We start from the raw sequence: 16,272 nt of genomic DNA, 5'->3' as shown, positions 1-16,272 counted from the left end.
CTCCTCCTGTCGCTCCGCTTCCTTGGGTGGGGAGGACAGTCCTGCAGAGCAGGACCCCCACATGCTCAGCCCCACTTCATCACTGAGCCTGCCAGACCCATGTCTAGCCCTTGCTGGAACACAGACAGAAATCGGCAAAGAATACTTTTTTTTATTTTTTATTTTTAATCAGTCAAGGGGCTTGAACTTGGGGCCTGGGCACTGTCCCTGAGCAATTTTGCTCAAGGATAGCATCTACCACTTTGGGCCACAACACCACTTCTGGTTTTCTGGTGGTTCATTGGTGATAAGAACCTCATGGACTTTCCTACCCAGGCTGGTTTTGAACCATGATCCTCAGATCTCAGCCTCCTGAGTAGCTAGGATTACAGGCATATCTTTGTACTCTTGTTATACTGTGAATGATCATGGGAGACAGGCATCAGATACTTTCATGAAACAGGAAAAGGCCAGGTGCCCAGCCATGAAATCACAGGAAAGAAAGCCCACAGCAGGCAGCACTGATCTTGTTCCCACGCAGGTGGTACCAGGGCTGGTTAGGAAAGAGGGAGGCCCAGCATGAGCGGAGGGGGCACCTCCGCCCCTGTACCCCACCTGCAGGGCTCCAGCTACGCGTGGAAGGAGCTGAGTCTCCACAGCTCTGCCCCTGATAGTGTCCAAGCCGGCGTCACACACAGGCCTGTCTCTCTTGGGGATTATGCTGTGCCAATGAATGAGACAACAAACAAATCCATAGAAAAATATTTACATAGAGCCACTGTTGATTTCCTTTAAATACACTGGTGGTTTAACTCGCCATTTTTCTCAACAAGGCAACTTTTCTGGCTTTGAAATCAACTTTTAAGTTGTTGCTTTTGCCCTGAAATCTTATCTCCCCATGGCAAGGCAAAGACAGACAAAGATGGATTAAAAGCTCAATGGTATTCCTCAAAGGAAGAAATTGTGAACCATTATGACAGAGCACAAATAGAAAACAAATGCTGAATTTTCCCCCGAAGGCAAGACAGTCCAAGGCTAGGCTTGACTTCTGATCAGTATCATAAAACTATACCTACTTGCAACAATGGAAGTCACAAAGGATGACTGACAGAAGCTAAAGGAGGTGGGAAGGGGGTTGTCTGTGAACTGACAAACAAATCATTTTTGTTTCATCTTCCCAGCCAGATGTGTCCCAGTGGCCCAGCCTGGGGCTGTGTCCTCTGGTCATTCATTATTCATGATCACACAAGTGAATCAGGGTTGCCCTGGTTACGGTGGGGCTTGTCCGAGGGTGGGGGGCCGATGGGCTGGGGCTACATAATTGGTGTTGGCTTGGTTACTGGAAGCTTTCAATTCTGAGATGAGATTGTGGGTGATAAATGCGGCTACAAGCCTCAGGAGAAGAAATCCTGACAGGCTTTGGAGAAAATGAGACAGTCACAAAATTAACATGGGCCATGAATGGTCACAAAATTAACATGGGCCACGAGATGATAAGCCAGTAAGTATCTCAAAAACAACAATAAACCCAAACCCCAAGCCAAAAAACCATAATTCTGACAGACTAGGTGATAACAGAAAAACTAAGTAGTCCAGGAAAATAATAAGGGCCTTCAAAAGTAATGACAAATTGAATCCAGAGTCAAATTTGATCATCTCACCTACCTGGACAACTCTGAATGCAGAGTTTGCTACACAGATTGCACATATAGTCCTCCAGGACAGTGCCCCCCCCCCCCCCGGCAGATGTTGCCTGAGTCCCGGTCACAACTCTGAGCTGGGCACTGGCAGCATGGAGGTTGCCCCACAACAGATTTTTGAAGGAAAAAGAAGTGAAAGAGAGAAATAGAGAGAGAGAGAGAGAGAGAGAGAGAGATGCATTAAACCAGCAGGAAGAAGAATCAGGAGCAGAAGGTCACAATCCAGCCTGGGGCCATTGGGAGAGGTCCAGCGCCCTTCAGGCCACTTTAGAGGTCAGAAATGTGACTGTAAGCGGTTGGAGGCAGGGCTCCAGTGAGTGAAAGCAGTAGGTGCTGAGTTCAAATTCCAGTCTCAGATCTAAAAAGAAAAAAGAAAAACAATGTGTCTGAGAGCAGGTAGAGGAGTTTTGCAGGTGGAGTCTGGTCTTAGGTCTGAGGAGCAGAACTTGCACTCATGCCCAGGACTTAGGTTGGGGGAGGAAAACAAAAATAAAATGTATCTGCTAGCTGGAGCTAAGTCAGCCAGAACGCTGCCCCTGGGAGGGTGTAAAGTGAGCAAAATAGGCCTTCAGAAAATAGAAAGGACGGAGAAAAGTAAAAGCATAACCAGTGAAATAAAAGCTTAAAATACTATATTCCTTAAAAAAAAAAACAAAACCCTGCCAGGCACCTGTAGCCAATGTGAGATCTGAGGATCACAGAAAAAAAGTCTGTAGGATTCTTATCTCCAATTAACCAGCAAAAAGCTAGAAGTGGAGCTGTGGCTCAAATAGTAGAGGGCCAGCCTTGAGTAAGTTAAGGGACAGCACAGCCCTGAGTTCAAGCCCCCTACTGCTACAAAAGAAAGAGATGGATTTGGGGGAGGGGGGCGGGTAATGGAGGGAAGGGAAAGAAGGAAATAAAGAGACAGCAAGAAAAAAGAAAGCATAGATTGAAAATCAATAGAGAGAAAAAATTAACAGGATAAATAATCAAAAGATTTTCAAACCTGCCAGGCACCACTGCCTCATGCCTGTAATCCCAGCTACTCAGGAGGCTGAGATCTGAAGACGGCAGTTCCAAGCCAGCTCTAGCAGGTCTAAAAGAGTCTGTATCTCCAGTTAAGAGTTGTATCTCCAATTAACCAGCAAAAAGCCAGAAGTGGAGCTGTAGCTCAAGTGGTAGAGAGCCAGTTCTCAGTGAAAAAGCTAAAAGACAGTACCCAGTCCCTTAATTTAAGGCCTAGTACCCCCCCCACACACACACACAAAGGATTTTTAAAACTTCTAGTAGCTTTAAGACATGTCACATTCTCTGATTTAAAGTGTACAGGTTACTGAAGTTGAACATATTGATGGAGAACTGCAAACAGTATTGAGATATTTTTCATCTCTCCAGAAAGAAAGCTCAAATCCTCTTCCCAAACTCCCCATTTCCTCCGGAGGCTCCCAGCTCCAGGAAACTATTAACCTATTTTATATTTCTAAATATCTTCTAAGAACTTTATTTTTCATCTATTAAGGGCTATTCCTGAGCCAGGCACTGATGGCTCATGCCTGTACTTTAGCAACTTGGGAAGAGGCTGAGTGAGAAGATCCCAGTTCAAGGCCAGCTTGAGAGAAAAATTCAAGAAATGCCTTCCCAACGCACAGCCAACCCATGGTGCCCCACGCCTTGACATTCTAGGGGCTAAAATTGAGAGGATTACAGTTCTAGATCAGCCTAGAGAAGAACAAGAGTGTCTGTAATTCCAGCTTCTATCTAACCAGAGAAAAACAGGGCTGGAGGCATGGCTGAGGAGTATCATACAAGCCAAGGTCCTGAGTTCAAATTCTACTCCCTCCAAAGAGAGTATTACCAGTAACTGAAACAATAAATCAGAAAAGAGTAAAACAATGTTATGAAGACATATGTTAACCAGAACTGCTCAAAAGAATAGAAAAAAAAACAGGTATGTTAACCAGAGAATGGATATCAAAACCAGACAAATTAGCTTTAAAAAAAAAAAAAAGCAAAAATCACAGACAATTCTTGTCATGGGAACTGAGTCACAGGTCAAACCAAATGCATGCAATTTCATCTTGAGAAGTCAATATCATCCTTCCGATGTGAAAACTAGACAAAGAGTGCATCCAAAGGCAAACTGTAAGTTCATCTCACTGGTGAATTTAGATGTGCAAATTCTTCAATAAAACATTAGCCAAGTGAAGAGCGAATAGGAAGTGGGCCTTAGGGTGGGGGTAGGGGGCTGTCTCTACAATGCAATATGAGAAAATCAGTGTATGCAAACCACTACATTAATAATCCAGAGGAGGAAGGTCATCTGATCACCTCCACAGAAGATTATAAAATTTATACGCATTTGAAATCCTAGCAAGCCAGGATGGAACAAAATGTCTTAAGTTTACTGATAAGGACATGTCTTCACTTAGAGATCTACAGCAAACCCTATGCTAACTTGGAAGCCATCTTGTGAAAGCCAGGAATAAGCATAGGTAGGAGAAGTCCCTAGTGGTCAATCTTTTTTTTTTTGGTCAGTCATGGGGCTTGAACTCTGTCCCTAAGCTCTTGAGCTCAAGGCAAGTGCTCTATCACTTAAACCACAGTGTCACTTTCAGTTTTCTGGTGGTTAATTGGAGATAAGAGTCTCACAGGGACTTTTCTGCATGAGTTGGCTTTGAACCTCGATTCTGAGATCTCAGCTTCTTGAGTAGCTGGGATTACAGACATGAGCCATGGGTGCCTGCCCTATTGGTCAATTTTTTGTTCCATCCATCAGCAACACAAGCAGAGGGGCACATCCTTCCAGGGCAGATGCAGCCTTAGCTCCAGAAATGGCCTGAAAGTTTCCTCTGTGAATGTTCGAGTCCAGACCATTAGAGAGGACTGTGATAGTGGCTGATGGAGCATGTCTGGATCATGGTAGCACCACCCAGGGCAGGTAGGCTACAAGTTTGTTCTGAAAACCTCTGCTGGACAACTGGTGCTCAGGGTTCTAGAAGAATCTCCTTTGTGAGGACAGCACATACCAAGTGTAATTGACAGGGTAAGTAGAGTCGCTGGGCCTTCCAGTGGTTTGGAGAACCCCTGCTTCTCCTGTCCAGTGTTCAGTATCATTCACTACATGGTTGGACTGACTAAGGGAAATCATCTTAAGCAGGCACCATAGCTCATGCCTAGAATCCTGGCTACTTGGGAGGCTGTAGTTTGAAGCCAGCCTGGGTAGGAAAGTCATGAGACTCTGATCTCCAATTACCCACCAAAAAGCCCTAAGTGGAGCTGTGACTCAAGTAGTACAGTGCTAGCTTTGAGCAATGCCCAAGCCCCCTGAGTTCAAGCCCCAGTACCATCACACATGCATGGGCGCATGCGCGCGCACACTCACACACACACACAGAGGCATACACACACACACACACACAGAACCTTAATGATCTCTCCAACTGCAGGAGACAATATTTAAATGATCTATTCTGACAAATTACAGGATCAAGGGCTTAACAGTGCACTCAACATTAAGTTCAGTTAAGTGTAAATAACAAAGTCTGCTCACAGGCCATTTATACTTACTAGAAAATAAAACAATTATCACGAAATGTGCCTGTCAGAGCCACAAAATATTCCAAGTACCCAGTGCTAAACTTAAAAATATGCATCGTCCACCTGAGTACTTTTTTAAATTATGAAACTGAAACGATATTTATAGCAAAGTAAATCTCAGATCTGTGGCATTTTAAGATATTAAGAAGGAATAAAACTCTGAAATGCCAGAGAAACAGTGGAAAAATTGTTTATAATTTTAAGGGTATGGAAGGTTTCCCCAGGCAAGCCAATATAATAAAGAAACTGCAGGGGTGACAATGCATAGATGAATAAAAACAAGGTGAGCATGATATAAAATTTCCCTACAGAAAAAACAAAACACCATTAAAAACAAGTCAAAGCTAGGCACTGGTGGCTCATGCTACTAGCTATTCAGCAGGCTGAGATCTGAGAGTTGTGCTTTGAAGCCAGCCTGGGGAAGGAAAGTCCCTGAGGCTCTTATTTACAATGAACCAGCAAAAAGTCAGAGATGGAGCTGTGGCTCACGTGGTAGAGAACTGGCCTTAAGCAGTCAGGCCCTGAATTCAAGCCCTACTATTGGCACACATCAGAAAACAAATAATATAAACCAGTATAGAGATGTTGATTTTTCAATAAAGAAATTAAAATTTCACAAGATCCTACTTTGTTTTGGTCAGATTGGCAATGATAAAAAAATATTTTCTGGTGACACATGCTAAAGTCTGCATGAGTTTGGGTAACCAGGCACAGTTACATTCTGCTGGAAAAGTGTCCCGTGGTGTCTTGTTTTTGGACAGCAACATAGTTTGACACACACACCTGAACTGTTGCACATGCTCACTGGCTTCAAGACTGCTCTGACAATTAGCTTTCTAGGTCTCTTTTTTTTAAAAAAAAATTCTAATTGTTAATTTAAAGGTGATTCACACAGTTACACAAGTCATGTAAAGAGTACATTTCTTTTTGGACAATGTCACCCCTCCTCTTGTCTAAATCGCTTTTGTACTCAGCACCATGGCCAGTTCCCTACAAGGTATTTATTGAGTAATGGAACTGAACAAAGGATGATATTCTTTGCCATGTTCATTTGCACAGAATGCCCCTAACCTATCCTTTGTTAAGGGAGGGTGAAGCAAACAATTGCACATGCATCCAGGGGCATTCCCCACCATTCTCCAGGCAACAGCTGAGAAAAATCTCCAAGAGTTGATACAGAAATATGACTCTCGCCAGCAATTCTAGCTACTCAGGGGGCTGCAATCTGAGGATTGTGGTTAGAAGCCGGCCTGGGTAGGAAATCCCATGAGAATATTATGTCTAATTAACACTAAAAAAAAAGCCAGAAGTGAAGCTATGGCTCAAATAATAGAGCACTAGCTCAAGGACAGTGCCCAGGCCCTAGGACAGGCACACAAAAAACAACAAAACCAAATATCATCAAGTTCCCTGATTGATGGATAAAAGCTATGTGAATCCAGGTACTGGTAGCTCACGCCTTTAATCCTAGCTACTCAGGAGGCTAAGATATGAGGATCACAATTCAAACCCAGCCCAGGCAGCAAAGTCTGTAAGACTTTTATCTCTCTCTAATCTACCAGAAGTGGAGCTGTGATTCACACAGTAGAGTACCAGACTTGAGTGAAAAAGCTAAGGGACAGTGCCCAGACCCTGAGCTCAAGGTTCATTGCTGGTACCATAAGTAAAGACATACATATATACATGCATGCATATGTACACAAAGCAATGTGAGGGCTGGTGTGCAGAGCAGACTTCCATGTGTATATAAATTGTTCCATGCACAAAAATCTGCATAGACAAAGGCTAGAAAGACTAATAAAACAACTTGTGGAAGCAAGGGTGTTTCATAGCAATCCGGAATAAGACATTGGCTTTTGCTATATAACTTTTTTTATTCAGAGAAATGGAGTGAGTTTCAAATTATGCAGTGGGTGGGTGTGGGGAGGAGAGAAGGACATCAACACTACACTTGCCCTATGGATATGTTCTGCATAATTTAAAGGAAAGAAAAACTGGAGTGAAGATGTTGGAAGCAATTTTGGATTAAAAAAAAAAGGCCTACACTGCATGCCTCAGTGGGGTGATAGAGTGTCGTGTGGACAGCAATTCTTCCTCGAGCTTGTCTACAAATTTAATATGTTTCTAATTCAAACCTTAAGAACACTGCCCCCCCTTTTTTTGGTCTGAGACTGGGACTTGAACTCAGTACCAGAAGCTTTTGCTCACTGGCTAGTGCTCTACCAACTGAGCCACACCTCCAAGCCCAAAATCACTCTTCTTGAGTCTGGCTCCTCTCAAATACCAAAGCTTGTCTAGAAGACTAAATATTTAAGTGCTTTTGTGAGTAGTAAGTTAAGAGTTTGTGTGAATAGGGTTTCCTCTGCCAGTTATACAGATGAAAAAGTCAAGGTAATTAAACTGGTATTGTTCCAGAAGATGAATCAACAGTGAAATAGGACAGAATAAAAGGCAACAGATAGATAGCTGGCACAACCCACTGGCCAGGGATGTGCATATATATAATTAAGCCAGGAGGGGAGATATGGGTCATCTTTGGACCATCCAGTGTACATTTTCTGCTGTTTACTGCCACACATGACTTCCTAATTTTAATTTGGGGATTACCTGAATCCTAGTGGGTTCATTCTGGTGAGGCAGTGAAGCAGATTCCTGTCTTCCTGAGTGTTTTCTGCTCAAGGCTAGGACTTTACTACTTTGAGCTACAGCTCCACTTCTGGATTAATTGGAGACAGGAGTCTAATGGACTTTTTTTTGTCCAAACTGGCTTTGAACCATGATTCTCTGATCTCAGCCTCCTGATTAGGATTAGAGGCAAGAGCCGCAGGTACCAGGCTGAGAGCCAGTTAACTAGGAAAATTTACAGAAGGCAATCAACCTAACTAAAATTCCTTAAACAAGTAGAAAGAAATCTTTTCTTTACCCAACTGAAAAGCTAAGAACTAAAGTGAACATTTACATGGGAACCCAGGAATACAATGAAATGATCTTTCAGCTAGCTCTGGTGCAGAGCTTAATGGAAAGGTTTGTGTTTTGTTACTCACCAACTGGCAGCCTTCTAGCGAGCTGACTAGCTGAGCGTTCTGACAGGAGAGGATGGAGCCTGCCAAATTCAGCATCACACACACACCCGACAGCAGCATGAAAAAGGTGATCTGGACACAAACCAAACACAAACTCAATTATTCACTTGTAGAGGCTCAAGGGAAAGACTGTGACTAGGCGTGACAAAAACCTTTTGATTGGTCAAATAATGACACGAATGACATTCATGTATTTTCCAGGATAGAAAGGGAGAAAGTCTTGGTATTGAAATGCAAATGGAAGCATCAACATAATCTCAGTTTCCTGTAGATGACAGACAGGGTTGGAGGTAACGGTGTGCCTTCTAGCTAGGAACAAACCTGGTGACCTTGTTTTTAGATTCCATTCTCCATAAAAGGAACTAAAGCTCCTAGAAGAAATGGCTCATTCCAATTGAGCCAGAGAATGTTCAAGATAAGGCTGAAAGAACTTTTAAAGAATGGGGGTGAGGAATGATAGAGATACAAAGGCAGGCTAAAGGGCTTTCACTGGCCAAATCGTTTCAGTATATATCCAAAAGAATCAAAATGTTTATTTATTCACAGTCCAAATTATGGATCAGAATAGGTGCCCATGAACAGATGGATGAATAGAGAAAAGGTAATATATGTGCACAATGAGTGTTCACTCAGTCATGAAGAATGAAGTGATGGACTGAGAATGTGGCTTAGTGGTAGAGTGCTTACCTAGCATGTATGAAGCCCTGGGTTCGATTCCTCAGTACCACATACACAGAAAAAGCCAGAAGTGGCACTATGGTTCAAGTGGTAGAGCGCTAGCCTTGAGCACAGAGGGGCTCAGGGACAGAGGCCAGGTACTGAGTTCAAGCCTCAGGACTGGCAAAAAAAAAAAAATGAAGTGAGGTCATTTCCTGGACAATGGATGGAATTGGAGGTGATCATGTTACATGAAAGTAAGCCAGACTCACCAAGACAAGCAGCAGTACATGTTTTCTAGTGGTAGATAGAGAGAAACCAAACCAAAGGAAGTCATGAAAGCCAAAGGGGGAGGTGGAAGGAGAAGGGAAAAGGGCAGAAACTTGGAAGAGAAGAAAAAGTAACTGGGTAACCAGTTCATTGTGTGCTTATATGAAAGTGTCATGATGTAACTCCCACCTACATAATTCAATGCATGCCAATAAAAAAGAAAACACAATGATAGTAAGATTATAATCCCTAAGTCTATATAGGTAAATATAGACATTTTGGTGAGGAATGCAATATTCACAGAGTTCCAAGTTATCTCACAGAAGTAGCTCATGATTGCAATCCTAGCTACTCAGAAGGCTGAGAATCAGAAACAGTTCAAAGCCAGCCCAGGCAGAACAGTCCATGAGACTCTTACCGTCAATTAACTACCATAAAGCCAAAAGTAGGGCTGTGGCTCAAGTAGTAGAGCACTAGCCTTGAGTTAAAAAACAAACAAACAAAAAACACTACGATGAATGCCTAGTCCCTGAGTTCAAGTCCCAGTACCAGCACATAAATAATTAGGCTAGGTGTTTCAAATGTTAATATCATGGAGAAGGTATTAAGAACTGTTTGTAGATTGAGGGGGACTAAAGAAACATGAAGGCTAAGTGAACTTAAATACTTTAGAAAACAAAATTCTCAACTTTTCTGCAAGACATTTTCTCTTAATAAATTAGCATAACCTCAAAAACCAAGAATGATAATATAGGGAAGTTTTAGTCTAATTCCCTTTCCTGTCAACAATATAAAATTTTCATATTGTTTTGGGGCTTGAACTCAAGGCCTGAGCACTGTTCCTGAGCTTTTTCAGTCAAAGCTAGCACTTTATCACTTTGAGCCACAGCTCTACTTAGAGTGTTCTGGAGATTAATTGGAGGTAAGAGTCTCACACACTTTCCTACCTGGACTGGCTTTGAATTTTGATTCTCAGATCTCAGCCTTTTTTTTTTTTTTTTGCCGGTCGTGGGCCTGAACTCTGGGCCTGGGCACTGTCCCTCAGCTCTTCAGGTCAAAGCTAGCGCTCTACCGCTTATGCCACAGCACCACTTCTGGCTTTTTCTGCTTATGTAGTGCTGAGGAATCGAACCCAGGGCCTCATGCATACAAGGCAAGCACTCTATCATTGAGCCACCTTCCCAGCCCCCTTAGATCTCAGCCTCTTAAGTCACTAGGATTACAGGTGTGAGCCATCAGCACCTGGAAAAAATGACAAATCCTTAGCAAAAAACAATTTCAAAAACTCTCAATAATAACAGGTAGTATTTGTGGCAGGAATACATGAATAGATACTAGAAAATTCTACTGGAGTTAATTCTTAAATCATATTAAGCAGATGAATAATGAGCATAAAACAAATTTTCAGTCAATCATTTTTCTAAACATCTTTAAGTAAGCTAGGAATAGAAGGGAAATTAAATAACTCAATTAAAGATACTTATCAGAAAAAAAACTTGGCAACATAAACATCCAATATGCAAACTCCAGAGATTATTCCCTGTAAAACTGAGACTAAGACAATCTGAGCTCTACTAATAGTACTGCTTCCCAAAAGTGTATAGCCAACGTGAAGAAGAATTTAAACATTTTTAAATTCTAGGTGTAAGAACTGGAAAACAAGTTTAACATATTCATGCTATAGAATTAAAACTTGGAATTAGCAAACAGCAAATGAACCTTAGACCTGTCCATAAATTCCTTATATGGGACACTGCTATAGAATACAAAAAAAAATGTTACAAATGTGGAATTTTAAAAAAGGCTAAAATATTGATGACAGGCTATATAAGAAAAATAGAGAAATGTTATTTATATCTCACAACATATAAAAATCATTGAAAATATACTGAGAATCAAAACTGAACACTTACAAAACACCGTGGAGAAAAGCTTTTCAGTTGCTAGGATTAGAAAAATTAAATATTCTTATTAGCATTAGAGCATTAGACAGATGCCAGTGATTCATGCTACTCAGGAGACTGAGATCTGAAGATTGTGGTTCAACGCCAGCTTGGGCAGGAAAGTCCATGAGACATTTTTCTAATTAACCAGCAAAAAGCCGTAAGTAGAGGTGTAGCTCAAGTGGTAGAGGGGCTGGTCTTGAGTGAAAAAAGCTGAGTTCAAGCCCCAGTAACCAGCAAATAAATATCCTTAAAACACCATGATACACTTAAGTCATCTGCATGACAAGAAAAATAACAATTTAGAAAACATCTGCAATGAATATGGAGAACAGAGCATTTACAAAGGGATAATAGAAAAAAATGTCTAACATAGAAATCTGATGGTCAAAGGGTGTAAGAGCAGAAGGTCGTGGGGCCTGAACTCTGGGCCTGGGCGCTGTCCATCAATCAGCTCAAGGCTAGTGCTCTACCACTTGAGCCACAACGCCACTTCCGGCTTTTTCTGCTTATGTGGTGCTGAGGAATTGAACCCAGGGCCTCATGCATGCAAGGCAAGCGCTCTACCACTGAGTCACCTTCCCAGCCCCCAGAGGGAAGATTTTTTTTTTTTTTTTTTTTTAGCAATCACCAAGAAATAACACCTGCAAGTTAAGGCCAGTCAGGACACACACACACCAGAATGGCTGTACAGGACGTGTTCATAAGGGTTCCTGGGTGTGAATGACTGGCAGCCAAGCCAAACAAATCTGTAAAATGCTGGTGAGTGTAGAACTTAATAAAGCTCAGGAACCATCTGGCAATGGCCCCTATTTGTTTCTGGGTGCAGGAACTCACACATCTGGACAGGTATTTAAGGAAACCCTGTAAGCTGACTACAAATAAAAAGAAAAACAAAAACAAAAAAACTAGAAGGGGCCTAACTGCCCAGCAATTAGGAAAGGGAAAAACCAACTATTGTCATTTAAACTATTGTGGTCTCCTCCCCATAACAACTAAAATGAACAAATCAGACATGGATGTGCCCACATTTAAGTTGCAGACACAAAGGACAACTTCAAGTTGTGAAAGACCACAAAATAAAAGCGTGTCTATTTGAAGTATATACCCATTGAAGTTATAAAACCATACAATGCATGATATCCATACTCCGGTCGCCTCTGGAAAGGGTGTGGGCAAGATGTAAAAGCTTCATCTAATGCAAGTAACAATTCTATTTGCCAGCTACATGTGAGCGCTAGGAGTGTGGTAATAACTTATTCACTGCTTAGGTGCACACAAGTGACTTAGTCACTGAGGTTAAGAGAACCAGTAGGCAGGTGATTTTTTTTGGGGGGGGTCCGGTCCTGGGGCCTGAACTCTGGGCCTGGGCGCTGTCCCTCAGCTCTTCAGCTCAAGGCTAGCGCTCTATCACTTGAGCCACAGCACCACTTCTGGCTTTTTTCTTTTTGCTTATGTGGTGCTGAGGAATCGAACCCAGGGCCTCAGGCATGCAAGGCAAGCACTCTACCACTGAGCCACCTTCCCAGCCCCTAGGCAGGTGATTTTTACACTGAAATAAAACGCAGACCAAGGAGGAATGCCCTCAACAACAAACTGGAGTCCATGGGTGAAATAAATGCAAATCTCTTCTCCAAAACAAATGCCACTCTTCCAAGTGACATTCATTTCATTATTTTTAACGAACTTCACTTTTATCCTCAGGGAAATGGACTGATTTACAACTCCTTTGAAAACAACCCAGATGTGGTGGATCGCACCTGTAATCCTGAAGAATGGAAGTTCAAAACCAGCTTGGGCAATAAAAGTCTACAAGACTCCATCTTTTACTAGCAAAAAACTGGGCTGCATGCATGGCTCAAGTGGTAGAGCTGCAGCCATAGCAAGAAAGCTGAAAGTTTAAGCCCTGATACTAGTACACACACAAAATCACTCACTGGACAAAAATGTATTTTGTAAACATTATCTAGCTAGATGTGGAGAAATGCAAGGAGACCGGAGACCATGAACCCCTTCTGGCTCATTTAATCCATATAGCTATGACATTTTCCCCCTCATTTTACAAGAAATTGAGGCAGTTTAAAGCTCATTCCCAAACCACCATGCTGACAACTTTGTATGGGGTGTAACTGCAGCTCAACTATAACCTGAAGAGTCATCATCTCATTGCTCTGCATTACAGTGCTCTCTCTTGTTCCGTTTGGCTGTCCTCATATCAGTTTTCCCACATACTCACTCAGTGGCATCAGACTAAAAGATAATAGTTGTAACTTTGGAGCTAATAATCATTCTTCTTAGAATGACTTAGAAAGAGGAAAACAACAAAAAGTAACCTAAGTAAGAACAAGAAGCTCATTTAAAAAGCATTAAGGTAGCCAAGTGCCAGTGACTCACGCCTGTAATCCTAGCTACTCAGAAGGCTGAGATCTGAGGATCAAAGTTCAAAGCCAGCCAGGGCAAAAAAGGCTCTATGAGACTCTTATCTCCAATTAACCTCTCAAAAACTAGAAGTGATGTGGTGGCTCAAAGTGCTAAGAGCACTAGCCTTGAGCAAAAGAGCTCGGGGCCAGTGCTCAGGCCCTCAGTTCTAGCCCCATGACCAAAACACAAAACAAAAACCCAAACAGCATAAAGGGCCAAATGCTGGTGGTTTATGCCTGTAATCCTAGCTACTCAGGAACCTGAGATCTAAGGATTTCTGCTCAAAGCAAGTCAAGCAGGAAAGGCTCTTATCTCCAATCAATCACAAAGAAAGCTGGTATGGGAGCTGTGGCTTGAGTGGTAGAATACCAGCCTTGAGTGTAAAAGCTAAAGGACACTGCCTAGATCCTGGGCTCAAACCCCAGTACTGGCATAGAAAGGAAAAAAAAAATTAAGGAATAAAGTCACATCAACCATACCAGAGACTTTGCCAAGAACATCACAGAAACTTCTAATCTACTTATAAAAAAGTGGCATACATGCTGTAAGAACACTGTGTCCTCTTTACAGATTAAGAATGTCTGTGTGCAAATTAAGAAACCTAACTTCAATTCCTATGATTGAGCTAGGATCTGTACCTACCCAAATACCTAAATGGACATGGCTAATCACCATGCAAGTTTTACACTTCATTGGGACCCACACTGAAAAATATATTTGCCATTATGATCCAACACACAGGTGAAATGTCTACAAAACGCTATTTACAAAGGAGTGGTGGGTGGTGTGTATATCTGTAATCCCAGCATACAGGGGGGCAAAGGCAGGATTTTCATAAGACTTGCCAAGGTTACAGAGTTCCAGATCAGTTTGGGCTATACAGTAAGACCTTGTCTCAAAACAAAATAAAACGACCCTATTTACCTTAGGAATAACATGCTGTTTATAAATCATGACATTTCTTTGAAAGCTGTAATTTACAAAGTAAAAAAAAAAAAACCCAGGATTTAAAAATGCTTAACTGTCTCAATAAGACTACCAAAAAAAGAAAAACAAAAAACAAGTAGAGCCAAGCAACAGAGCTGTGTAATAACTATGAACATAAAAAAAGTAATTCAGAGAAAATACATTATGTACAAACAGTGCTTGGACCTATGCTTAACAATTATATATTGTAAGGAATATTTTAAAAAGTTGTATCAATGAAGATAACAAGTTTCTATTTTTATTTTTTTGTAAAGACTTAATTTTCCTTACAAGCTTGAGTTAAGCAACCAGATAGTACTCTGCTTTTATTATTACTCTTTTGGCACCAAAGCAACTTGTTCTTTCTTAAATATCTCTTCAAAAAAAATCACAGAACAGTTTCCCAACTAACAGTTAGTATACACTTTATACATACATATATACATACAAAAGAAAAACAGTAAAATAAGCAAAACTGTTCTTTCAATCCGTTCACAAGTGAAAATGTTGGCAACAAATAAAACCACGCTCCTCCAAAGACCTTGCGAGCCACATCCTTCCCACCCCTTCCCCCGAATTCTTTCAGTGTATGACACATTAGAGGGAGTGTGTGTGGGGGTCCCCATCTCCATGTCTCCACCCCCCCTCCTTTCCCCGGAGTCAGGAGGACGGGGCCGGGGCACTGGACGGGGGTCTAGCCCTGTTCTCTTCATCCATCAAAGCCTCGCAGTACTGCACGGGCCAGTCCTTGGGGTCCTGGTTGTGGATTTTGGCCACGAACTTCAACACTTTCATCTTGCTCGTCTCCAGGTTGGTGCGGGGACCCCACTGCAGTTCGTAATCCACGGGATCCGTGTGGGGGATGCGCCGGTACTCCAGGTACCGCTGCCGCACGAAGTCCTCGGTGATGAGTTTCTTGGGGTCCCCGAAGATGAGGTGCCGCTTGGTGGGGTACACCCCCAGGCGCCGCAAGAAGTCCCAGACCTCCGTCTCGGTGATGGTGTTTCCCTTCATGAAGATGAGGCCCAGCACGATCATGAGCAGGCCGGCGGCGGGCGTGCCCTGGTCGCCGCGCACCTCGGCGTCCTCCTCCACGGGCTCCAGCGTGTTGACCAGGATGTAGGCGTTGCTGCGCGGCTCCAGCTCCACCAGCTCGTAGCCGAACACGTCGCGCAGGCGCCCGGCCGCCAGGCGCAGCAGCTCCGGGAACACGTCCTTGTAGTCCCCGACCACGTGCTTCAGGATGTCGGTCCGCTTGATCGGGATCTTCTTCTGGTCCTTCACCAGCAGGAACTGCACCAGCTCCGCCACCTTCAGTTCCAGCTGTTTCTGGGTCCGGGGCCCCACGGCCGGCGCGGCCTGGAACCGGCGGCCTCCACCAGGCCCCGGCGCCGGCACCGCCCGGGCGTCCGGCCCGCGGGACGTGCTCGGCGCCTCCTCCGAGACGTCAGCGCTCGGCGACGGGTGGTCTCCGCCGCGACCTCGCTCTCGCTCCCTGTCGGCCAAGGCGAAGGCGCTGGGGCGACCTCGGCTTCGCGGGATTTGCGACATGTCCCCGGGCAGCCGAGCCGGCCGCGGAACTCCTCCGGTGAGGCCCCGCGAGGCTCCGCTCGTAACGGTCCGCACGGAGGGGGGGGGGAGGGAGGCGAATGCGCCTGCGCGGCGCCGGCGAAG

General features: G+C 43.4%; 2 protein-coding genes across 2 annotated transcripts in view; both read right to left on the bottom strand.

Moving 5' to 3' along the window:
- The window catches only part of Fam189a1 (family with sequence similarity 189, member A1), a 97,563-nt gene that overhangs the window by 24,183 nt on the left and 57,108 nt on the right, over positions 1-16,272 (bottom strand). Inside the window, exon 3 of the mRNA XM_013011899.1 lies at positions 8,303-8,413. Within this exon, the coding sequence (XP_012867353.1) occupies positions 8,303-8,413 (111 nt within the window). The remainder of the gene's footprint in view (positions 1-8,302; positions 8,414-16,272) is intronic.
- Positions 14,836-16,227, bottom strand: Ndnl2 (necdin-like 2). The gene has a single exon (XM_013012156.1). The coding sequence runs from the start codon at positions 16,147-16,149 to the stop codon at positions 15,259-15,261; it is 891 nt and encodes a 296-aa protein (XP_012867610.1). The 5' UTR covers positions 16,150-16,227; the 3' UTR covers positions 14,836-15,258.

This window comes from Dipodomys ordii, unplaced genomic scaffold (genome assembly GCF_000151885.1).
Source record: "Dipodomys ordii isolate 6190 unplaced genomic scaffold, Dord_2.0 Scaffold15, whole genome shotgun sequence".
Taxonomy (NCBI): Eukaryota; Metazoa; Chordata; class Mammalia; order Rodentia; family Heteromyidae; genus Dipodomys; species Dipodomys ordii.
This window is presented reverse-complemented; position numbering and strand designations above follow the sequence as displayed.

Coding starts and splice junctions, on each gene's coding strand:
- Ndnl2 (XM_013012156.1), bottom strand. CDS start 16,149: ATGTCGCAAATCCCGCGAAGCCGAGGTCGCCCCAGCGCCTTCGCCTTG.